At 36.1% G+C, this 26740-nt stretch overlaps 1 protein-coding gene across 8 annotated transcripts in view; it reads left to right on the top strand.

Moving 5' to 3' along the window:
- Positions 1-26740, top strand: part of JAKMIP1 (janus kinase and microtubule interacting protein 1) — a 137959-nt gene that overhangs the window by 97555 nt on the left and 13664 nt on the right. For 5 of the 8 annotated variants that reach the window (XM_021396240.1, XM_021396238.1, XM_021396237.1 and 2 more), the window contains 10 exons: positions 527-655; positions 3164-3247; positions 6350-6412; positions 7611-7709; positions 10596-10697; positions 13103-13156; positions 14136-14201; positions 17733-17801; positions 20685-20762; positions 22347-22550. In XM_021396240.1, coding sequence (XP_021251915.1) covers positions 527-655; positions 3164-3247; positions 6350-6412; positions 7611-7709; positions 10596-10697; positions 13103-13156; positions 14136-14201; positions 17733-17801; positions 20685-20762; positions 22347-22550 — 948 coding nt within the window. Of the gene's footprint in view, positions 1-526; positions 656-3163; positions 3248-6349; positions 6413-7610; positions 7986-10595; positions 10698-13102; positions 13157-14135; positions 14202-17732; positions 17802-20684; positions 20763-22346; positions 22551-26740 lie in introns of those variants that run through there. The other 3 variants (XM_021396243.1, XM_021396244.1, XM_021396245.1) reach the window with 3 other exon arrangements.

The raw sequence follows: 26740 nt of genomic DNA, 5'->3' as shown, positions 1-26740 counted from the left end.
CAACTTAAGACATTAATATTACTTCATGTAAAAAAAAAAAAAAAAAGAAGAAGCCTGTTTTAATGCTTTCGATGTAACTGCTGTGTTAGTGTGCTTGTGCTGGTAAAGTGCTTTACTCTGGTGTGGTAGAGACAAAGAGTAATGGAGCGATGGACTGCATGACAAGTAGGATTTATACTTCGTGGCACTGGAGTTAATGAAGAAAAGTGATTAATAAAACTGTTTACCCTGGTGGTTTCTCAGTCAGTTTCTTGCCATTTCTACATATTACTGCTTTATATAGCAGCTTACACTGTCCTGCAATTGCAAGGTAAAAGTAGTTGCTGATCTCTACGTTTCTCGTTCATTCTTAAATCATCTTTCCTACCATTTCTACTCATGTAATTTTTTTAAAGCTTTCTTGAACTTTGAGACTTGGAAGAGTTGTGCTGCTTGTTGAGCAAGTATCTCTCTCTATATATACAAAATTATTATATGCATTTATCGTTAACATACACAAGAACACCTCTTTTTCCTCTTCACTAAGAGCACACCTAAAGAAGAAGCTGAACTAAGATTCTGCCAGCTAACAAGAGAGTATCAAGCTTTGCAAAGAGCATACGCATTGCTTCAAGAACAAGTTGGCGGAACCCTGGATGCAGAGAGAGAAGCAAGGGTAATTATTTTAACTGAAATTTCTTTTATCTCTGAAATATTTGAAAAAACTGAAAAAAAAATTGAATAGCAGGAGACATCTTTACAGGTTAGTAAAATGCACAGTACAAAGTTCTTGAGGATTGAAGGATATTATCAGTAAGGCAAACATTAAGACTAATCTAGTGTGACCAGAACAGTATATAATGATATAACTCTAACATGCACAATGTGTAAAAGATTTCATAAGATACTGTTGTTGTGAATGATAGTTCAGAAGAGCTTGCAATTTGGATAGCAATATTATGCATTTTAAATGCTTAAGAGAATAAGTTGAAAAGAGTCCCTAACTGTTTTTATCATAACAGTATATTAAAAATCTGATCTAAATCTGACAAAGGAAGAGTTTCTCTTCAAATGTTTTGCTGAATGGTTGAAATTCTTTTTTTTATTTTAAATTTTGGGTGAAGAGAATATTCTGCCATTAAAAAGTACATAGTCAACAATTATTCCTATTAGGTCAGTATGAGTGATATGAGTGATTGACTCTCCCTGAAATAAATGCTTTTATTTTTTTTTTTTTTAGAATCCCCACAGCAATTCGCACTAAGATTTTTATGGGGTATTGAATGTTTGAGGGAGTATTTATTCTTTTCTCATTTACCTTTTGCTGTGTCCTCATATTCAAAGCTTTTTAGAATCATAGAATTATAGAATCACCAAGATTGGAAAAGACCTCCAAGATCATCCAGTCCAACCATCCATCTATATTTCCCTGCTAAACCAAATCCCTTAGTACGATATCTGAACATTCAACCACCTCCCTGGGCAGCCATTCCAGTACCTGACTACTCTTTTGGAGAATAAATTTTTCCTAATAAAATATTCCTAGATAAAAGTTAAAAAGAATGTAGAATATCTGGGGTGACTTACAGCTTGAATCGTAGACTATTTTTTCCAGAGCCAGTATGTAAGAAATTTGGATTGTACTGTAGAATGTGATCTTTTTTCCAAGCTTGCTTAAAATTACTCTCAACCAACCTTAACATTTTTTTTTTCTGTGAAATGTGATTCTTTTAACAGCGGAATTCTTGCTGTACAGCTTTATTTGTTAAGAGTTCTCAGCTTCATACAAAAACTTATTCACATTTGGGAACCAAAGGAGGAAGTTCAGCCAGGAAAAGTAACAGGGACTTCAGAGATCATTTCTCAAGCTAGTTGTAGATCTTGGGACAGAACTGGGTGGTCTAATGCCATAGACTTGCTACCTTACCTTGTTAGCACATTTTACTTTAGTACTCAACATTTTTTAATAATCTCTTTTCAGCCTATGCAATGTATGACAGTATGGTCAAAGAGTATTTATGGTGGTACTGCTTTTGGCTGGAATAACATTTTCTTTGGCCATTGCTGTGGCAATTTTTCCTCTTCCAGAAAGCTGCTATGGTGCTAATAATATCACATGACTGCAGCTGATTTTCAGTTAAACTCAAAGATGAGCATACAAATTGTTTTCTTTCTTTTTTTGTATGTGTGGTAGCATTATTACAGCTACTGTTAAACTATGATTTCAGAGACACTGATGTACTTGAAAATTGTGAGAGACCGCTGCATATTTCCTCTGCCTTCATGGGAAGGAATGCAGTGATATGAATATTTTTGTAATATCTTTCTAAAATTATCTTTTGCAAAACTATTGCTCTGTCTTGTTAATGCCATCTGGCATTTTTGAGGGAGTCAGAAGGTAGCTTTTTGCATAGTTTTCCAGAGCCCACTGTTCTGGTGTGATGAATGTTTCCTGCTACTTTTGGATGAGGCTTAAGGTAAACAACGAGGACCTGAAGATGCAGAAGGAAGTCCTTATGGGAATTTTTGAACTGCTTAGGTGAAAAGTACCTGAAGTTGGGCAGGAAGAATAATTGTAGTAGCTCAAGGAGCCGCAGTTACTCAGTAACTGAGTTACTATCTGAGAATCTCCAGAGATCTTTTGTTTTGTGCATCTTTTGTTTATTTATTTACTTTTAAGGCATCTCTGAACCTGGTAGGTAGATGAATTTCTACTTAACAATTGTGTAGACAGAGGAAAATGCAATGGTGTATACTATTTGAGGGATAAATGCATTATTTGGGGTCAATCTGCTTTATTTTCATATAGCTCTTGAAATCTGGTATTGTTCAGTTGTTATGAACTTATCCAGTGCTTACCTCAGTTCTATCTTGCACTTTTTCCCTAATTACCTTACAGTGTAAGCTTATGAATAGTTTCCTATGAAGAGCTCTTTCAGTTCCTAACATTATTTGGTCACAGAATATGTCATAGACTAGAAATGAAAAATGCTCTTAAACTGATGGCCTTAAATACTTTTTAATATAAACTCAAAAGTATTTATTTTAATGAAAAACATTAAAAGCTGATTGGATGATCCAAAAAGAGAGTAACTTCAATTCCATATGTGATTAAACATATGTGTCTACCTAGATGTGTGTGCATATATATACACTTTATAACACAAATTTCTTTTTTCCCCAGACTCGTGAACAACTGCAAACCGATCTTCTCCGATGTCAGGCAAAAATTGAGGACCTGGAGAAAGCTCTAATTGAGAAAGGACAGGTAAAAGGCTCTCTTAATGTCCTCTACAACATCATTTTCTCCCTTGCATGCAGTGGTGCCCTTGCCATCTTCATTGCTTGCTGGTGTGTTAGTGTGTCTGATGCAGCTTAATTACTACTGCAGTGGTGGATTATTTAAAGGAAAATGGTATATATGCTAACCCCCAAAGATTTATTTTCTAACACATAATACACCCAGTTTAATACAGAAATATCCACATATTCATGCATTCTAAATTCTGTTCCTACTGTCATTCAGTGCAGGTTTTCTCCTCTTTTCTGTTTTGTCTTTGCTATAAATTCCAACATGATGAGTATTCTGTATCACCTTAGAATATTTACAGTGTGTAACACAAGAAAACTTAGGAAAAAAAAAATTAACTTCCCGATATTCTGGAGCAAAGAACCGCTGAGTGTATCTGGCCCCTGGAAGTCACTTGTAGTGTAAGCTCTTTCGAGCTTCAGTTCTTGGAGGACACAGCTGCATTCAAATTCCCATAACATCACACAGAGTAAAATTAGGCTTCATTATACCTTGTAAATAACTGGCAAAGATCTGGTTGCTGATGCATATTTAATAATATCTAGGATAGTCAGGAAGACTGGTTAGAGAGTGAATGCTACATTTAAAAGATGTGCAGTTGCATAACTGCTATAATGCACTGAGAAAATTGGATGTTATTTTACCTTTTTTTTTATTGTTTAAAATAACAATTTTTTGATTGCAGGTAGTATATGGTAATAAAATTGGGTATATTTATCTATAGATACACATTTCAAAGAGTGATAATCCTAGAGCACCAAATGAAAACAATCTAAAAATAATGTCAGGTTAATGCTATTGATATTTTTATAGTTTCTATATAGTTTATAGTTCTACGTAAGAAAACTTGCTGTAAGTTTCTGTATAAATTCAAATCTCTTGGAACCATATTTAAATTGAGGATAAAAACAGATAAAAATTGTTTATGCTCACTTCCATACTAACTGCAATTTGCTTAGTAAATTCTATGTAAATAAAATATTACTAAAGTAAAGAATATGTTATCAATCTAAAAGTGATGACTTATTGAGGTTTTGGAAGAATAATTGGAACTGAAAACCTCATGAGGATCAACTGCTGACATTTTCATGTGTTGATGATGATGGTGATGTAGGCAAATTGCCGTGTAATTGAAAATAATAACAAAATTGACTACTACAGTGTAAAATGCCAACATTATGGATGTAAATATGACAAGTGGAAATGGATACACATACAAGAAATTACTTCTGTGACTTCTGTTTCTAGAATGGCAATGTGAAAAAGATATATCTGGAGATTAGAATGTAGGTAATTTATTATGTTATGGGACTCTTAACCACGTTTACAACCTCTTATCTTTTTGTAATCCTGAGAAGGCCAGCAGGGATGCCACAAGGAGCAACACAGTAGTGTCCCTGTTGGGTTAGTTTGTACACTGAGCATTAGCTTTTCACTGTCACAGTATTTTACTGAGAGCTGAAGAACCTACTTAGTTTTCCTTACCTGTTAGTCCTTATATTCAAAAAAATAAATGATTGTGATAATAAACTGACTTCTTTGTGCCCTATGTCATTTTTTAAATATTACTTTCTCATCTAGAAGGTCATAATAATCCTGACTATTTAATAATACCTGTGAAATGTTCATTTGGAGAACCAGTCCATAAAGTATTTTCATAAAGGAAGCAATTAATTAAGAGTTTCTAGTGCACTATCCAAGGAAATTCTAGTCTGATGTTACAACTGTAGGAAACAGAAGCTGCAAAGGCTTCAAAAGTTCTCTTGATATCAAATTCAGAGCAGAAAATTGAAAGCTTGTAGCTAGAAAATAATTTGAATCTTGTCTCATTAGTTTATTTTATTTCAAAAATTCATGACAAATACAATGTTTTTCAGTACTAATCTTAGTACAGCATTCTTGTTATGTTGCTTTTAACTCCATAACACTGAAGAAATTGTTTATTGCATGGAAGCTAAAATGTGCTTGCCTGTACTTGCTTACGAGTGGGAAAAGGAGTAAAACCAGTAGAGTATGAAACTATTGTTTACAGAAAGTAGAAAAACAAACTTTAAACTTAAAAAAAAGTACATTAAATATTGTCTTGATTTTTTTTTTTAGTTTAATTTTCAAGGCTATCTATAGGGCTTGGATAGCCTCATTTCATTATTCTCTACTTCAGCATCAATGTACAAGTACCTTGCTGACAAAATGTATCGGCCTTTATACTTCAGTAAAAATACTTAAAATGTAAACAAATTGTCTTTTTTTTACCTAGGAAATAAAATCTTAGAGCACAATGAGCTAGGTTGTGCAAATACTTCTCTATAGAGCGAATAGAATGGATTTGGATGTTAAAATCCAAGATGTCTGAACATCCAAATTTGTTTTTGTAATTTGGATCTTTAAAGGGATATTTGATGCGGCCTTCTGAAGCCATGGGAAAACCTAACAGCTAAAATCACCTTTGGAGCAAATGATCAAATAGAAGCACAGTTTTCGATTGGAGAATATTTTATATCACTGCCCTTCCTCCATAGTCTTGAATTCCCTGTCTCAAACACTGTGTATTAGCCTGATTCTCACACTTCTAGCAGAGAGCAATTGCCTATATATCTCTGAAACTTAATTTCATTCCTTGTGTGTAATATTTTTTTCTCTTTCTCCATTTGGATTTAACTTACAGAACTCAAAATCAAATGATTTTGCAAGAAAGTTCCCAGCTCCTTGCAGTAGAAAAAGAAATAATTTTGGATTAAGCTAAGTTGTATAAATAAATGGTTTTTAAATAACAAAACATCGTATGTATCTGTTTACCCACAGTTGCTATATGTAAACCTTTTAAAGGAAATAGGTAGACAGAATAAATTGGGAAATGGGAGACTAAGCTTCAGGAAAACAAAAAGGAACTTTTATTTTTCTCTGTAGTTTCAGTTTCTATTTATCATTGAAATACTTATGATAGCTTTGTTCTTTGATGTGCGATCATTTCTTTATGTGAGTGTGCAATTTTCTAATTGTACTTGTATGTCTTGTTCAACAAAATACATGTGATCTTTTAAATTCTCTTCTTCCTCATAGGATTCAAAATGGGTAGAAGAGAAGCAATTGCTAATCAGAACAAATCAGGAGTTACTAGAGAAGGTATATGTTCATAATCTGGGAATTTTTTCACAATTTCTGTGCTTTATCATGAAATGGATGGTGAATGGACATGAATGTACTTAATGTGGGGACATCAACACAAAATTGCATGCTTTATTTCTCCCCAGGAACAGGGATTCTGATTTTTTCCTATTAAAGTACTAATATACTTTTGTATTCTTTGGGATTGGAAACTGCTCTGTACTGTGGTACTACATGTTGTATAGCCCACAGTAAGACCCAAGGTGTCTGATCATTCAAATTTCTGCCGAAATGAAACCCTGGTAATATGAAATGCTTGCATTTTACCACACAGTTACACAAAGGTTTTTATTGCCATGACTGTTCAAACTAAAATTCTAAAATTACCTGCTCACTTGAGAGATTTTTCCACATTAAATAGTATTAATTCATTTTAGACTATTATATCCTTTACCAAAATGTTCAAAGCTGAACATCCTGATTGGTCTTTACTAATGTAGGTGGAAAAGTTAGCTGGTACTTAGAATGTAACAAATACTTTTGTTCTTAGTAAATGTAGAACAATATTAATACAATAGGAAGTACATGAATAAAAGTAGCTGCAGCTGGACTTGATTTGTCAGACACTTGCACGGCTATTCTAAGTAACTGCAACATCACATTCTGCTATATCACATCCAGGTGCTACTCTTCTGTTCAGTTTCATGCAACTAAAAAGATCACTCAGTTAAGCCAGCCAGTTGATCAAAGCTAGTAGTTGGCATAATGAAGAATCAGTTTTGAATTTCTATTTTATTATTGTTAGTATCCCAAAGCAGAAATCTGGAAAATTAAAAATTAATCATTAAAAACCCTCCATTATTATGTTTAATATGCCAATTTCACAAAGACAATTAGAACAGTCTGTCCAACGCTAAACAGTTTTATTCACCTGATTTTTAAAAGAAAGCTTGTATTTCTTCACTTGTTTAGAGGTAATATTCATATAACTTTTCATACTGGCTTCTAAATTATGTTCTAAGGGATCATGGACTATTTTATTCTGGCAGATCTCACAAATATTTCCTACTATGATGTTTCTTCTTTATGTCTAAGACAAGGTTCAACACCTAACAAGAAACTGAAATTACAGCTTTACTTGAAACCTTGACCCATAACCGAGTATAATTCCCTTTCCATTATTTACATGATGTTAGATGTTGTGTTTTTCTCATAGATTTACAGGATGGAGCAAGAAGAGCATCAGCTGAAGAATGAGATGCAAGATGCAAAAGACCAGAATGAGCTGTTAGAATTCAGAGTGCTAGAGCTTGAAGTAAGAGATTCTCTCTGTTGCAAACTCTCAAATGGAGCAGAAATTATGTTTGAACCCAAGCTGAAATTCCTGTAAAGATTACTGATGTCTGGTACATGTTTAAGGGAAATCACTTAGGTATCTATTTTTTAAATGTTGTATTTTGGGATAATAAGAATGATACCGCTGCCTTAATGTTTTGGAGAGAGTACTCACTAATGTTTATGAAGATGTAATATAGCTAATATATAATGCATATAGTTTGTTTTACATCTAATAAAATATTTTGTTTTGCAATATTTTGCCTTTTTTTATTTGTTTCATTTCCATAACTACTCCTTTCCTGCATGTGAAATCACTTGGTATGTATACTACAGCCTTGGTTGACATTGCTTCAATTAACACACCTTCTCACATCTTGCATGCAGTGAAATGTAAAGGTCTGACACATCCATCACATCAATGTACAATTGCTTTTAATTACGCTGATTTGACAGCAGTAGAATGAAGTAAAATGGTATCGAAAGATCACACTTTGATAGTAGCTTTGAAATAGTTTCTCTTACCTGAAAAATATATTCTGATGGAATAATATGGTCACAGCATGAAAATAATTTTCACCACTCAATTAAAAGAGGGAAAATAAACCCCTGAGAAAGTCAATGTTTGTGATGAGGCACAAGTAGAATTTGTGGAAGAGGGAAGTTGCCCATAGCAAACTTCTTTAACAAATTCTGTGAAATAACTGTGTAATTAATTTTGTGAATAACAATTTGAACATGTAGCCTCTGATCACAGGAGAAAGCAATGGTTCTCATCAACTTGTAAATGGGAGCCATGTAAAATTCAGTAAGAGTAAACAGCTTGTGTGTGATGCAGTCACACAGTCATACTGTCTGATAATACATAGTTCAACTTCAAAGATCATCAGCCTTCTTAACACCATCTTCAATAACTCTCCAGGAAGTCTGTCAGTGTCACGCCTCCATAATTTTCATCACCCAGCACGTTTCACCAAAAATCTTGGCATGTGTAACTTCTCTGATAAAGAAGAAAATGTCATGTCATCCTGTTATGTGGACATTCTTCTTTTTCTTTTACCTTTGATATTTCTTAGTCTATTTTTAATCCTTTACTTTATCAACCATATATCTTGATGTCATAGTACATTATATTCAAAATTAAGAATTTTACATTATTAGAATTCCAGAAGATACTTTAGAAAATAAAAATACTTTCTAATACATATCTTTATATTTTATTAAGCAACTGTAGATTGAAATGCCAAACAATTTAGCATTAAATTGCCAGTTACCCTAGAATCTGCTCATTAAAATTTAGGTGTTCCTAGAAGTACAGCAGTTTGAAAAAATTTCTTTGAAAAGAAAAAAGTGCTTCAAATCATCCTTCAGGAAAGTATTTTCCACACACAAGAATCATATGAAAAGTAGTTCAATTTAATGTGTCTAGTTTCATTATCTGCCAAATATTTAAGGACTTATAGGATAACAAATTGAGTATTTTTGTGTGATTGTAGTAAGAGATTCCTTTCCTTCATAGTCAAATATTTAGACGCAAAAGTGATTGACAATGTGAATGCTTTAGTAAGGCCATGAACACTTCTCATAACCAGAACGATGTTTTTTTAGAACACCTAAACTATGTCAGACAAAAATTCCGTTAATATAGAAAGCAGAATCACTTCTACATAATTTATCACAAGCAGATCCAGGTGAGTTTAGTGCAATAGCAAGTGACTAATCTAAACTGGTAATTGAATTTGGACAAGAATTAAGCTTCTGGTTTGTCTCTCAATAGCTAGGTCACTTAAGTCTATTTCAAAATTATGCCATTACCAGAAAAATTATTTAAAACAGTGATTATGAGAGGGAAAAAATGTATAGAGTACAGAGATATTTTTCCCTCTACGTTGTAGTTCCTATCTTGGCTAGTTAATGAACAAGAGTTCCCATGCTTTGTAACCTCCTTAAGTGAATGAGTGTTGCCCACTTGTGATTACCAATTAAAGCACCTCATTTGTGGTTTAGAAATCAGGTAATGTGGACAGACATTAGTAAATTTGCAGCAACTCTCACTGAAAGTGAAAACGAAGGTACTGTTGATGGTGCCTCTTGTTGTTCCCGTGGCTACAGTGAGCTCAATGTATGTCCCAGTGCCTTGGTTTGCAGAGTCTTTACCCAGTCATTCTCAAAAATATGTTGAAACTTCATTTAAATAAGATTTTTTATTCATTGTTTTACTCCCTTTTTGTTTCTCGAAGAAATAATAGGTTGGTATTTTGAAGAAACACATGAAAATCAAGTAGATGGACTGGATGAGAATATACAATTTTTTAGGTTTAGCATGAAGACACATTCAAACACCTTGGATTGTGCAGTGAATAAGATAGGATTTTACATGTTCTAATCCAAGGCTTAACTGTAGAACAGAGTAGATACACAGCTTTAATTTTAAGGAGGAAACAAGTAATCATATTATTTGGTGACAGAGTTTATATTTTTTACTACAGTTTCTTATTCCTAAATGATAATTTCTTAATGAAAGAGAACAACAGTTAAATATGACTGTAACTGAAATTAATTATTGCAATTGCTACTATTACTCCAGTCAATTATTTGGGCAACATAAAAGAGTTACTGCTACTGGGGTGTAGCTATTAATTTTGCAAAAACTTTGTGTTTATAGGATCATCTGGAACTTAAAGTTATTTTATATGCTTAGCTAAGCCCAAAGTCTTTCAAGCATGGTGAAAGTAGGAGGAAATCCCACATATTTGGAATATGATTAGAAATCTGTCTTTTTAGTGTACAAGTCATTTTGTAAAGATGGGAAATATGTGTTAATGTATAATCACACATCTTGTTTTTAAACAAAATCTTTCCTCAGGAGAGAGAACGAAGGTCGCCAGCGTTTAATCTTCACATAACCACCTTCCCTGAAAACAATGGAAGTGCACTGCAACTGTTCTGTCAACATGAAGGAATAAAGGTATACGTGGGGCATTAGGAACAGTTGGATGGCCGGAATGAGGAACTCAATATTCAAATGAATGGTTTTCCATTATTATCATCTTGCTGTAGGGAAGAAAATCTGAAAAATAAATATAGTAAGAAAATATATTTTTAACTGGGAAAAGGGTTTCATAAGAATACATTGAGGTAGTTTATAAGGAGTTCATAAATGAAAATGAAGACCGGTCAGTTTACAAGCTCTTTAACAGAATGCTGGTTTCTATTCAGTCCCTTAATAAGCATAATACTATCAGTAGAGGAAATAGGCTGAAAGTGTAGGCTGTATAGTTCCCTCTCTCTCTGTAGGTGTAGGGAAAGGAGTCTTTACAAAAAGAGTTTAAAAGTCACCGTAATCATCTCCCCGAACCACACTGAGTGTCATTAATTAACACAGAATCACAGACTAGTTTTGGTTGGAAGGGACTTTAAAGATCTTCACGTTCCAACCACCAAACATATCACCTTTCAAACAGAGCCTCCAGAGGATGCCAGATCTGCTTTCAACTTATGTGTTATTCTAATTTGCGTGTTGGCTGTAGCTGGTACAGGATCCTGAATTCATTTTCACCTATTGTCTTCTGTTGCATGAAAGATTTTTCTTTCTCTTTTTTTTTTTCTTTCTTTTTTATTTTTTTCCCTCCTTTCAATTTACTTGCCTGGAAGCACAGACAATCACCTCATATAGGCATATTATATTGTTTTCTTTTACATGTTTTCAGTGCCTGTCAAAACTGTTAGCTGTTGGCAGCAAGCTGGACATAACAGTGATGGAAAATCTCATCTGATTTTTAAATCTTTCTTTACACTTCTTTGTGGAAATAAATGAATTAAAATGAGGATTTGGGGTTTAATAGGGCCAAGAACTCGCATGTCTTACTGAATTCCTTTCCTCATCAGTGAAACGGATCAGCTAAAGTTTCTGTTCAACATTGTCACTGCTGTTCAGAATCACTAGCTTTGACTTTAATCCTGCCCAAACACAGTGTATTTTAAGCTCTGCACCATTCTAAAATTACTGATGTGCGTTATTTAGTAGCTAATGTGACATGTAGAGGCAATGCTGCAGTGTTGCGGGGAAGGGTACTTCCCATGATAGCCCAGTGCAATACATCATTCCTGTTTTGCAGCCAGGATATTCTGTACAGATTCTCTCCCACAGCTGTGTCTGATTTTCAGGAAATCTTTCAATTCCTTATTAAGCCTTACTCACTGGAGCCTATTGGATATAGAACAGTGAGCAAATATATTCTGATGTAGTTATGTACTTTGCAAACACATCTAATTTCACTGTAAAGAAATTGGAAGATCAGTCATCCTGACTCCTCGTACTATGCAGCTGCATAGCACACAGATGGAAACCAGCATGTTACATGCTGTAAGTAATGAAACTAATGAGCTAAGGCACATTCCCCAAACCACTGGGAAATGCTGACCTCTACTAAGAAGCACTGAATATGAGAAGTTGAGGGTGCCAGCACTATAATATCTGTCTTTTTATGCGTGTATATTAAGAATTTTTGGACTAATATCCTCATGCTATCAAGCCTTCCTACCTTCAAATAGCATGACTGCTTACAAACTGTCAATAGAAATATCCCTGCTCCACAATTACTTGTGGGACAAACTTGGGATTATTCTGGTGCATGTTGTTATCTCAGGTTAAGCAGCTCCATGAACCTTTCCAACAACTATTTACAGTAGAAAATAGAGTTCTGGTGCTGAGGAATGGTCCCTAGCCCTGTTAAATCTAAAATACAGGCATCATCTACAGCTGTATTCCTCCTCTTTTCTTCATATCAGTGAAGTGTTTGCCTTGGTTGCAGTGACGGGGCACTGGTTGCTATTCTCTGTGGATATGGGGGTGACTAGCAGGGAACTGTGGCTTTCTACTCAGAGAGGTTGTGAGTTAGTAGTGTTTGCAGGAGCACGTTCAGCCCGCTGTGCACATTCCCCTCTGCCATGAAAACACTGAACTGGAACTCTTCTATTTTGCTCAACCAAAGGAAAAAAAATCAACAGCAAACCTTCTTAGCAATTATTTTGCTATCTCTTTAACTTCTATGACTTGATGCACTTCACATTCCACACCAAACTGCCAGAAAAAAAAAAAAAAAAAAAGGTACTTTATGCCTGCTTATCAGTTTTGATCCTTCATTGGTCTACATCAGCAGGATGAACAGATCTCAGTGCTGCTTGCTGCAATCAAGTGACGTTTGACTTTGTTTCTGAAATGATCAGTAACACTTTTGTAGTTATGATGCAAAACTCATGTTTAATTTATTGACATTTCAAGACTCTTTGCATGCAAAGGTACCTAAAATGTAGCATGTGAAACTGTCTCTCACCTTCTTTATAAATATAAATATTGAACATCTTTTTCAGGATGTGAATATATCAGAACTCATGAAGAAGCTAGATATTCTTGGAGATAATGGGGTAATGATTTTTAAATTTCAAATGTAACACTAGCTTTGTTGTTGTTTTTAAGCAGGATTTTTTTTTCCACTGCACAGAATAACATACAAGAAAATGAACAGAATGATTTTTTTTCTGTCTCTATTTGTGCAAAAAAGATGAATGATCAGACACTACTTGTACAAACTAAAAAGATTTCTGATAAATTGAACTTAAAGTGTATTTCCTCAAGATAGGATTTGATCTTTGCTGAATGGCTTGAAAGAAAAGGCACTGTAGTGGGCACAGGAACAAGGCACAAAGCAGGCTAGAGGAGAAAATCAAGGAAGTCAAAGCCAGGCCAATTTGTATCGCTTGGGTAGTAATAGGAGTACCTGCTGCAGTGAGGATGCCTCTGCAGGGGGATGTTTACAGGGAAAAAGGGCAAGGATCACTTTTCCTGTATTGCCAAATACAAAATAAATTTCTGGTTATACAGCTGGGGTACAAACAACTGTGGAGACATTTACAGGTAGCTTTAATCATTTGGCATCTTTATTATACTAATTTAAAGCTCCAGATTTATTTTTTTTATGCTGCAAATTGTGTGGCTATTTCTAGAGGACTTGCTTTTTCTTTTATATTGTTTTCAGGAATAGGAACATGGCTCTGAACTGGGCTTGAGAGAACCTTCACTGCTGCAGAGCTATATATAATACAATAAACTGGTATTCTTTTATGGCTAGAAAAAAAAGAAATTTCAAAATCTTTGACAAAAATGACTTGGTTTTCATGAGATAATAAAAAGATGCGAAAGAACTGTTGAGTGGTATATTGAATTAGAGCAGAGATTAAGCATTTTTTTTTTAATTTTCAGTCATTAAACCCTTTTTGGTCACGTTTATAAAGTGCTAAATGTAACTTGTTTACTTTGATTCTCTAAGTTGCAGTTAAAATTGATCACTTATATTGAAGAATGGATTTCCAATCCAATTTAAAATGCATCTTTTTTGTATTTTAGAATTTGAGAAATGAAGAGCAGGTTGCAATAATCCAAGCTGGGACTGTACTTTCTCTCTGTGAAAAGGTAGAACTCAGTAATGATTTTTGTCTGCATAAAAGACCGACCATGTCTGCTGAAATCTCATGTAGCTTTATCAGAGAAGCATGGTTTTTCTGTTAAGTGGATCTGAACTGGAGCACATATTCATCCTGACATGATTTTATTGGGATTGTGATGTTTTGAGGTATAAGCTAACATTCAAAATGAAACTAATTTAAAAAAAGAAACTTTCTCTGGAGATATTTCTTTAGAATAAAGTACTAGAAAGCCACTGGACAGGAACAACTTCATTCTGAGAAGTGCCTATGTTCTCCAGGGGACCCTCCTGGCCTGTTGCAAGGTTCTCTAAGTCACACTAGTGGTCAACTTCGGCCCATTTCTATGTATAACGGAAAACTTTGAGGAGCCTGTGGTCCTTTTCTCTGTAAATTAGTGGGCATAGATAACAAAAAGTGCAAGACAGATAATTATCAGGTCACTCAATGACTAGCTCTTTACTTCTCCAGTTATAGACTGAATATAATCTACATATGAATAATGATAACATCGAACATGAACTAAGAAAAACTTGCCTTTTTGTTTTTTTTACTGAAGGAACTTCATCCCTTCCTTTCATAGTTTGCTATAAAATCTTTCTGACACTTAAAATTCAGAAACAAAACTTGAAAATTAGAATCTGAGCATTTTGTTAAATAAGTAATCATTGCTTTAACTGACATTATTTTTATTAATCTGTTTATCTAACTTAGGTAATCTAGATAAAGCAATTTAATAATCATTGACTTAACTGAGTAATTGCTATAGGCAAAATATAAAAAAATATGAGGTGATGATCACAGCCCTTTAAATTCAATAAGTGGGAGAAGGCTGGTAAGGAAGATATGGCCAGCCTTTAGGGGTGGGATTGGGTTATCATTACTCTATTAAATAAGCACTTGCATAAAAACTGCCACTGGAATTAGTCAGCTTTTTTAACTGATGTCAATGGCGCAGCACAGCACATACAGTTTGTTATCTGTAAGTTATTTCCAGTAGCAACCGATCACAGCAATAAGAGATCGGCAGTTTTGTAAGCATAATAATACTTCAGGTGAATAGAAACGTAAAATTAATTAAAAAACTTTATTTACTTTAGCAGTAAAAGTTGTACTACAATTTCATTTCAAGTAAAATAGTGGAGTTTTTTTGGGTTGTTTTTGGTTGGTTTTGTTCATTTGTGGAGTTTACTTGGTCAGCTCATAGCTTGCATTAAAGGATTTTTATGGTGATTTTACCACATAATCCAATTTTTACAGAAACTCAACACTCATTCAGAAGGATGGAGTCTTTCATTTTATCTTTCATAGGTAAATAGACTGCATTAAATGAATGAAATAAAAATTGTTCATCTTATCTTTGGACTCCAATTTTCTGCAATTTTAGTAAAGTGCCTCACAGTAATCAAATAAGCGCAGCCTGGCAAGCAATTAAATGAAGAGAATACTCTGAGAATCATGAAACTTTTTGTCCTTTTCCTGGTAGACATCTGGTGTACAATCTAATCAAATTACATCAAATAACTCTAAGGTGAAGCACTATCCGTATCCAAAATTTACCAAGACAAGAAATAAGAGAAAATAGTCCTATGTTGTCTTCAACATAAGAAACACAGTAATATATATTTTCATAATATTCTGTGCTTTACAGCACACACTGAGGAGCTAAAATGAAAAATAAAATACAAAATCTGATAAACAAGACTAGATTATTGCTTTAATATAAGTCTTACTGGATGCATAGACAATTTAGGTTAGAAGAAGTCTAAAGCAACTCAACTGCCTCTTCTTGTATAATGTAACTATCTCAAATGTCCTGCTCCGTGAAGGACAGATGACTTCCGGTGTGCATTCCTGTAGATCCTTTGTTACGAGAAGCCAACATAAATAATCACCTTATAATGAGATCTTAGATAAAGTAAAGGTATTACTGACATAGATATGCTAGTTACATTCATGTGTGCTAGTTATTCACGCTTAATGTTTATTTCAATCAAATCTATTATATTCAGCCACTGGCAGTAATTTTTTCTGGAAATCAAGCTGCTAGGCAAGGAAGGTTTCTGGGTACTGCTGGCACAATTCCAGGAACTTACTTGGAATGCTACAAGTGATTATGATTCATAAATACATGCTTGTCCCTTCTGTGCCCCTTGGTTTCAGAATGACTTACATGCATGAGAAGAGCAGAATCAAAATTTAGTTCTGCATATTATCCATCAGTTCAAACAATTCTAATTCTTGCAAAAAACCTTCCGTTTGCAACTACAGAGGGTTACTGCGAGAGATGCCAAGTACATTCAATTTCCATTGATTTCAAGGGTTCTGAATGCTCACTGTCTTGCAGAATCCTTTATCAGTGGTGGGGTTTTGTTTAGCAATATCTTCCATCTGTCACCTTCTAAATGAAGAACACAAAGATTATGATGAGAACTGAATATGATGTTCCTGCTAATTTCATTCAGATTTGCATTCAAATATAAACATACTACATAGATAAAACAAGCTTCATTTTTTATCCATCAGTCTCTTGAATAGTGGAAGATACAAAAGCCTCAATTCATTAATTCACATGTTGCTTATTTTTAAAACAAAACCCTAAATTTAAAAAGTTGATGTGTAATTCTTATCCAAAGAATTAAAGTAAATAGGAGCAATCTAGTAAAGTGATAATTATCCATTCATCAGTTGCAAAGCGATGGCTGGTCTTAGTGGGAACTGGCCTTCAGAAAAGAAGCATTAGTCTAAACTGCTCTCTGAAAACTAGTCACTGATCCTTTCTGTAGACCAAAAAAAAAAAAAGAAACAGAGCATTCCTACCCGTTCTGATAAATGTTGAATATAATATAGTCCTGAAGACAGTTAATGAAGTAATTAAGTGAGTACCTTCTATATCTGTATTTAGCTTTTACAATATGTAATCATGCATTTGGAATTCAATGGCTATTCTTCATCCTGATTTTTTTGTTTATCCCCACAATAGTAAGGGTTTCACAAAAGCAACTACGTTAACTGCTTCTATCTTTCTATTTTATTCTCTCTACATTAGTGATGTTTCAGAAGTGTACTTCTTATGAGGAAAGACTCAACACTGCAAAATAAAGGCTCAAGTTTTCCACTTTGTCTTTCATTTATATTGTTTTCTGGGAAAGTGCAGAGCTAATGTCATTATAATGTTTTCATAAATCAAGGCAATAAGCACAAGTATATTAAGTTGGAAAAAATCAGATTGATTTTACATTGTTCACCAAAGTCAAGGTTGAATTTTATAAGAGGAGAGAATCTTTAATTGTCAGAAAATAACCTCCATATTAGTCCTGACTATGTTTCCGCAGTCCTCCATTCTGCTTGTTTTCACAACCTGCTTAGTCATGTGCTACTTCAAAGTGAATAGATAGTAAGGCAGAACCACCTGCCTGGGAGTGTTGGCAACATCTTGCAGAATGTTTGGTGCAAATTTTTCAAAAGCTCTGTGTTTCACTTCTCATGTTCTCCTTTCTATATTGCTATGTTCATGCAGTGGTTAAAACAGATCGAGGGGACAGAAGCTGCGCTGACACAGAAGATGTTAGACCTGGAGAATGAAAAGGTAAGGAAAGGACACCAAAAACAGAATTCATTTGGCTAAATCTCATTTCAAAAGCAAGTGTTTAAACTTCAGCACAGGTTGATTTGCTGCCTTTCTCTGCTTAGCTGAGATTGTTTCATGGTAGAACTGGCAAGAGGTATCCAGAACAGTTTCTTGCTTGTGTTCTTTGAAGTGGGATGGAAGCGTCAAAGTCATTTGGAGCAAAAACAGTAAAATATACACAAAATAGTACATGAAGGTATAACTTTACAGAGCAGATTAACCAAACAGTGTGAAATTCTCTTTGTGCTTTCTCTGTGTATTAATTTGTCTGGCAACAGCGACATCTTTTTAATCATGCTGGAAGAACTGTCAAGGATATTTATTTGCTCTCTGATATTCAGTCTCTGGACAAATCGTGAAGACCTCTTCTTACTCTAGATTGACAACCTTACTTTTTCATATGTTAAACATAGAGTTTTTGGAATACTTGTTTTTATTGGTTTGCCATGCATGCTGTGCTTCTCATCTCCAAATGGCTTTGCAAACACAAATTAATACTCACCACACCTTTTCCAGTTAGATAAGTAATCAACATTACATCCATCTTAGAGAATAGGAAACTGAGTACAGAGAGGTTAAGTGATTTGCCCAGGGCCACTGAAGAAGTATTTGGGCCACACAAAAAGAGAAGTGCTCAGACTGTGTTCTCTGTTGAGCGTAGCCTGTCATGTTTGTTGTACTTGAATATAGCTATCTTTCCTGCATTTAGCATTTCTATTTTAACTCATTATGGAAAAATGGGAAAGTTTTAGAGAGGCAAAGTGCCCAGAAATACTAGATTCCTCTGTAAAAAGGAATTGGAAAGTGACCATTTCTTTCTAACTTTGTTATCTTTCCATTTAATATCTGTGATGTTTTCAAATATTACTCCTGATAGCCCTCTATTCATTAACATAGCATTCTGAAAGTCTTCATTGCTAATGGCCATTTCTCCAAAAACGGAACTATGAAATGAGTTTAGAAATAGTATTCTATCATGCCCCTTTCAGAAGGGTTGAGTACTGATTTAGATGTCCTTGGAGCCCATGTGAAGAATTTGAGATCACACTCTTGTTCTCTCTCTTGCTTTTTTGGCCATCTTTTACAATGGCTTCTGGAGAGGTAATATGACCAGAGCAGCTGCACTGCTATTCTGGGATCTGCTGGTTCTCTCTGTAGTCTTGTGCAAGTCAGTCCACTCTGCTGTGAGCCACTTGTAAGCGCCTTCAGACCAGGCCTATTCTTTACTTTGCATTACAATGTGCATCTTCTACAACAGCCACGGAGTTCTTGCCATAATCTGTGTAAGAAAATAGTGTTACCTGGGCAGTTGAGGTGGGATTTTATAGGCTATCTGATACCATATTACATTCTTCAGAGTTATGTCCATGAGAGGCTGGGAAATATGGTCTGTAGCAACTGCAAGAGACCCCTGCCCTTCTGGAGTGCTCACAGACCCTGTCAAACATTAATTTGCTGATCAGAATAGATTTCTTTTGAACCAGATTTTTCCAGTGAGCGTTTGCCATCAGTACTGTTCATGGCTAGGCAAATTCTACACCAGTACTACACTGGCATACATATGTCATGTGCAATTCCAACAGTTTTTATATGTTTGAAAGTAAAATTTGACCGAGTAATTGACTTGGGGATAGTCCTCAATATCTTTTTGTATTGTCAACATTATATATAGTTTGCAAGCAAAGTCCTTCTGTTGTATTTGGAAATGGTCATAGTACTAAAATAAATCAATAGATGTAACCAGACTGGTGATATTTGCTTTATACACTAATAAAAGCTAGAACAAACATCTTAAGACTCCTGTATACTTGAACTATTATTTACTCTCTATATTGCACACTGTATGTATTTCTACATGGATTGCAAGCGTTTGTTGGGTATAAAAAAATTATAATATTAAATTTGATCAAAAGGACTCTGTTTCCTGAATGACTACCATATTTATTTATTTATATTTATTTTTGAGAATTATAACCTGCCTAGAGAGGAAATTTAATAAAACCTACTATTTTACATTCTACTTATTATCACTGAAGCACTCTAGAGGCATGTTTTGCCTTGTAGTTTGACTATTCTTACAACTTTTTAAATGTTCACAATTTTCCTGCATCATCCCCTCTGATTCTGAGTTTCACTGCAATATCAGCTATAAGTTATTACTTCTGTGAAAGTTAGTCACATTTGATTTTAAAGATATAAAAATCCTCGGTACGGTGAAAACTTCTTCAGCTCTGTAGCTACAGTCACTTAATCTCTCTGGGCATCACATTTCAAATTGGCTTCCTACCTCTACAAGCTGAAAACTGAATTTCTATTCCTGCTTCACTAACACATCATGGATTATTGCTGCAGGATGCAGCTAGGGCCCTGCACCTTCTGATTTCCTGCCTAGAAGAGGCTAGACAACACAGATTTTGGGTTGTCTCATGATTTCCTTGAGCGTCATACTGGATATTTTCAGAAAAGCAGTAAAGTGCCCTCACTGCTGTTATTGCCATCCCTCCCTTGACCTGCCTGGTGCATGTAATGGCTATTGGACCCCATGCATGCACAGCCACATCGACCTCCCAGTCTTTGGTTGTACCTCCATGATATCAAGGCAGAGTTGTACACTGATGTAGAAGTCTGCACTTTCTGGGTACAACTTGTTGATCGCATGCACATATTTTAAGTGCCTCTACTGTAAATTTGATATCCAAATATCCTTCTGATGAATGTTGTCAATGACTATAGCTTTTCTTTTGCTTTCAAGTGGAGAGCTTAAGTGAAAATGATGGCATTTATGATTCCTCATGAATTAGGATAAAGAACAAACACTTTCTTGTTTTTATTATCACTTAGGACCTGTTCAGTAAACAGAAGGGTTATTTAGAGGAAGAACTCGACTACAGAAAACAAGCGCTGGACCAGGCATACATGGTAGGAAAAGAACAGTCATTAAATTTTCATGTTTGAACAGATTTGGTAAAACTTTTTTTTCTTTTGATTTTAAAAAGGGTTCTCTTTTAATTTACTTAGTGTTCTACCAGACTAGGAAATCAAGTGCTACATAAATGAGGACTTAGGAAACAGATTACAGTATTTAGAAGTGTCGTGTTCTTTTCTTTTTTTAAAAAATTCTAAAATACATTAAAATCTTGTTAGTACATCTAGAATGGTAAGAACTGGTCTGTTTGTGCATGAAACTATCCCAGTAAAATATACCAGAAATAACTTTAGAACTCCTCCAATATTGCTTTTCCATTAGCATTTGTAAATATTGCTGGGAATGCTTATTCTTCCTGTGCCCTTCTTCCTGTGCTATCCTAGCTAACCTTACTTTTCCTAGTTTTCAAGTGGAAAGCTGCAGCCTTTCCTTCTCTCAGGCTACGCAACACAAAATGAAGCCTTGGGAATGATCTAGGAATTGACAAAACTGCACTCTTTACTTTCTTAATAGTGAGACTTCAGGAAATCAAAATAAAATGGCATGAAGAACTGTTTGAACATCATAAGTATTTCCTATGGGGAAAATATTTTCAGGAAAGGAGGAAGGTCTCGTGCTCAGAGCAGATGACAGAAGGAAGCAAGCGGGCTCTATTTCTAGCACTGTGACCTTGGGCAAACCATTTAACCTCTCTGTGCTGCTGTTTATGCATCACTAATATGGATAGAATTACCTACCTCACAAAGGTGTTAAGAGGGCTAAAGGGACGTTGTCAGATGCTTTTGATCTAAATAGCATTCTGTGTTGTTTTCTAGTGGGAAATATAGAAATATACCAACCACAGGAGCAAGAGAATGCTGTCATGATTCCTTTCTTTCTTTCCTCTTGGGAATATGGTTCTCCATACGAATGTAAAATTCTCCTGTGCTCTCTGCTTTGCCAAGTACTGCAGCTAGGGTTAGTGTATGAGAATCTGATTAGCAGTCTGACAAAGGGTGAGAGACTGAAGAGAGATTAGCGTACCCTGCAGCATTTATCTCCTCATTGCTTACAACCATGTGTAACAAAGGGTGTGAAGTCAATGTTGAGCAGATAGCAGGACAGTAAGGCCAGAGGGAGAGAGGGCACTATGATCTTTGTTGTTCACAGCTCTATTTGTGTATTCTATTGGCTTTGCATTTTATAGAATGACTTAACAACTCAGTTGCAGTTGAAGGGAATCTTTCAGTTTTTGCTGATTTTGTAATTTTCAGTATCAGGTGTCTGGGGGTTTTGCCACAAACTAAATGCACGCCTATTATCTGGAACTTTCCTAAACAGAAGAAATTAATCATTTAGTAGAACAGAAATCACAGTCCGGGTGTGTACTGGTGCTGGGTGGTTCTGCGCACTGTATGTGGAATGCACCTCACTGCTCATGGCTGCCGCTTTCTGTCCTGTTCCTGTCCCGTGTCTGTGTCCATCCTTCCCTCCTGCCCACGGCTGTGATCGCTGGCCTTCTCCTCAAGCTGCGGGTGGGTTGTGTGCTTGCTGGGTTCAAACGGCAGCCTGTCTGTATGTGATTTGGGTTGCCTTAGAAAATCCAGGAGCTGGAAGCCACGCTGTATAATGCCCTGCAGCAGGACCCGGGAAGGCGGGCGAGCGAGTCGCTGACCGAAGCCCAGAGGGAGGATTTGCGGGCTGCTGTGGAGAAGGTGCGGCGGCAGATCCTGAGGCAGAGCCGTGAGTTTGACAGCCAGATCTTGCACGAACGAATGGAGCTGCTGCAGCAGGCCCAGCAGGTAATCCCCGCTCTCTCTGCTCCCTCCTGTCGGTGTTACTCTGTGGTGGCTGCCACTGCCCATACAGCACTGCACCTTGTTGAGTCGGGCTTAGTCTAGACCTTGCACTGCTCCCACGTCAGGGAGATGGGCAGTGAGAGGACCCTGTGGGCCTGGGCATGGTATGCACGCAGAACGAGCCACTGTCTCACTACAACATCCTGTTGCACAGTCTGCTTCTTGTGTGTAGAGCTACAGTCATCCACAGGACTTCATGGGCAGATTGCTGCAAGTTTAAGGCCTACATTAGGAAAAGCCAGAATGGAGGGAAACTTGTATGACTTAACACTATGAAAAATATCAACAAGCCTTCATGCCTTTACATTAGTTCAGAAATGCCTTGTCTCTCTAAACTACTTCCTTCAGGACGAACGCAACATAGATTCAGGCAAATTCCTGCCTGTGGAAGCACGGTAATTGTTTAATGAAGAATCCTCTGTAGGATGACGGGTTTTTCTGTGCAAATATTCAGGGAGAGAAGAGAACTGCATGTCTTAGGTTATTAATTATTCCGGCTGGAATAATTTTTGTATGGCTTCTTGTTATAGTAACATCTGGAATACACAGCCAGATGTAGGTCTTGGAGCCTGCCCTCTGGTTGCTCTGGCTGCTTTCTATGCAAATCTGGAATCACATATTCTAAATGCACCTGTGTACAGGATGTTATTGCTATCTCAAATACTGGTTACTAGGTTAGTAACTGCATTTTAGTTTGGCTCAAGCCTCTATTTTGTTTTGCTTTGTAGATTAACGCAGACTAGAACTAACGTAATATACGGATCCAGCACTGTTGTGTACATCTCCTCTCATCCTACAGAGATGAGAAGTGTTGTCAGTGTTTGAGCTCAGCTCTGACTTCCTAAAAGTCTCCTTTTTCTTACTCCCTCACTGTGTTCCCTTGGATTGGAAGATGTGACACTAAGATCGGGGGGGGGTAGGAGCAACTGTTAAATCTTTGTTAATGAGTGTCTAATCAGTGAAGGTGTACAGAAGGTTGGAGAAAGTAGACACAAGCTAGTTGTAAAACTGTCAGATAGGGTAAAGTAAATCTGTGAAACTTGATCGATTAAGATAGAGTCAGAAGTTATTAGCTTAATGTTATTAGCATGGCTGAAATTATTGAGAATGGGTTTTATTTGCCAGTTTCTTAGGTGGTCTGATCTTCTGGGCAAAATTTTCTTTTTTTTTTTTTTTTCAGAATTAGTAAACACTATTTCTCACTGACTTTTAGTGGGTGTGAATGGGATTGTGTGTTGATTGATGCCACTGACTGGTGAGTACAGCATCAGTCTTTCTACCTCCTGTAATAACTCTGAAAGTTTAAAATAAATAAATAAATAAAACACTTTTTGGCTCCAAGCAACCACAAGTCTATCCTTGCCCAGAGCCTTTGAAGAAATACCTTATACATCTGAGAAATACACATTTTATTTTTATTAATTGTATAAATCCCATTTATCTCTCATACACACTTATCCAGTCACGTGCTGCTGAGACTCATGACTTTTCAGATTTTCTTTTGAGTTTGTCTGTTGCTGGATCTGATAGATGGTAAAGTTTTAAGTCAACATTTGCAAGAGTGAGCTTCAGAGGAGCTGATCACACTACCTGAACACTTGGTTCTAAGTCCTCTACATCTAAGTGATGTACAGTGTGAGATTTTTCCATCAGACTAGATATAGTCTGGTCTTTTGTTCCCATCTGGAATGTAGTCTTGATACTCTTTGAGGGACCACAATTTGCTAAGACCTTTCTTGGCCTCAGTGAACACCTAGGCAGAGCTCTTGACTAAGCATGACATTGACAAATAGGTTGTACTAATGGGAGTAGATCTGTAGACTGGAACAGTTTTTTTCCAAGGGCACAACAGCTATACTGTGTGCATTTTAGGTGTTTAATTTGGGTTGTGTTTAGTTGTTAGTCTGGTCCCACGGACCACTCACTGAAGATATGTTGGAACATATCTTCATCTTGGTCTGGTTTATGTATTTATGGATTGCTCCATACATAAAGTTAAATATGATGGATTATAAAATGGCTTGGGTTGGAAGGGACCTCAAAGGTCATCTAGTTCCACCTGCTGCTGAGGGCAGGCTTGCCAACCACTAAATCAGATTGTGCAGGCCCCCATCCAGCCTGGTCTTGAACACCTCCAGGGATGGGACATTCACAGCCTCTCTGGGCAACATGTTCCAGCACTTCACCACTTTCTCAGTGACAATTTTCCCCTGACATTTAGTGAAAATCTCCTGTCTTTTGGTTTAAAACCATTATCCCTTATCCTTTGTGGAGTGAAACTTCACTTCTGCCTTAAAGCAAAATGGTAATGTAAGCATAGCCTCTTCAGCCATGGATATTTATGTACCTGTCTCCAGATCCACTTTATAGTGTGTCACTGGAGTTTTGTGTTGTGCTCATCTCAACATACTAATGTTGAAGGTCTGCAGGACACATTAAGCTAATTCTACTGCCTAATAAGAAGCTAAGCATTTTAGTCATCTATTTTTAACCCCCTGTTGTTGACAGGAAAAACAAAGTCAAAGATGGCAGTTAATTTCCCCAGGGTATGGAAAACAAGCATATTGCATTTGAAATCCTTTGCTCAGTTTCTTCTCAGCTGTTTTCTTTCTGATGTTTGTATTTGTGTGAGACCAGTGGTCAATGCTGATAATCTAGTACTTGTGTGCAAAAATACATACAGCTTAAAAAAAAACAACAGAGAAATAAACAAAAAGCCATAGTGTAGAGCAGTGGTATCACAGAGCTAATCCTCACAGGACTACATTTGTCTGCCCTAGCTGGTGACAGAAGCTGAAATGCTACAAAGAAGAGAGCACCCCGGAGCTGGCAGAGTCTTCATGCATGGATGAAGCTGTTCTAAACGTGCTAAATATCCTTAAATTAAAAGAGTGTCCTCTTTTCTTGATATATTTATGGCCACCAGAGGTATTGTTGACACAGGGTCATTAGCAAGCACCAATTATACCTTATTCTGGCCAAAATGTAGTCAAAACTTGTTCATATTTATGCACTTCACAGTGCTTTTGCTGTATGCACCGTTCTTTATCTCCTGAAATGGAGGATAAGGAGAGTGACATGGCAGCATGATGGACCTGCTAGTTTTACAAAGCAGGTAAATGTTCTTTCTGGAGAAGATACTGTCTGAAAAGGAGGTAGACACGCATGGGTAAAAGTTGTCCAAAGCGAGCCTGTGCTGCTTTATGTGTGCGCATTTGTCTAGATATGAAGCCCTAGTTTTTAGTTGCAGTATTTAAATGTTGTTCAAGTGAAATAAACATGTTTTAGGATATTAGGCCCTGTTCTACATTCTCTGTACAGCTCTGTTCATCTTGTGCCTGTATAGCCCCACATTACTATTATTTGTTAGTGTATAAATAGAATCATTCGTGTGTATCCAGTGTGCATGAAGGCAACCAGGCTTCTGTGGAACCAAATTAGAAAAACACTGATTAGATCTGCTTGTTAAGACATACAGAACTTTTACTAACTGCAAGAGCAACATGCAGATGTGGGGACAGATCTGTGGCTGAAGGATACTGACAGTATTCCTTTCAAGTCAGAGAAGGTGCTTCGGTTTACATCATCTTCTCTATTTGTGGGAGGCAAGATATGTTAATTAAAAATCTGTCACAAGCAGCTTATGCTATTTGCTCCTAGCCATAGGGTGCATGCAGTTCCGCTGCTGTTCCTGTATTTATTGGATTGCATTGTGCTATAGTCTTTTTATGAGCTTTTGTAAGCCAGTTTATTTCTAAAAGGACTTTTAAAATTAACATTTGTGCATAAGCCTGTGCAGTGCCATGACTTTTGTGCACTTGGGAAATTATGAGGATTGTTTCTAGCCGGTTCTGTGAGGGAGGGGATTTTATATAAATAACATGCTTCACAGTAAGCATTTTCTGGAAAGGAGAAAAATGTGGTGCTGTAGCTATAAAAAACCTCTCCTGGAAAAGAATACTTCAAGTAGAGCAGTACAATATGTTTCTGAAGCAGTGATATCAACTTCTTAATTAAGCAAGCTCTGTTTACCTTTTTTTTAATTAAAAAAGTGAGAACCAAGTGGCTAGATCTCCTGAAAAAATTTGTGTATTAGTTCCCTGATGAAATTAGTAAATTTTAAAGGTCAGATT

This window comes from Numida meleagris, chromosome 4 (genome assembly GCF_002078875.1).
Source record: "Numida meleagris isolate 19003 breed g44 Domestic line chromosome 4, NumMel1.0, whole genome shotgun sequence".
Lineage (NCBI taxonomy): Eukaryota > Metazoa > Chordata > Aves > Galliformes > Numididae > Numida > Numida meleagris.
This window is presented reverse-complemented; position numbering and strand designations above follow the sequence as displayed.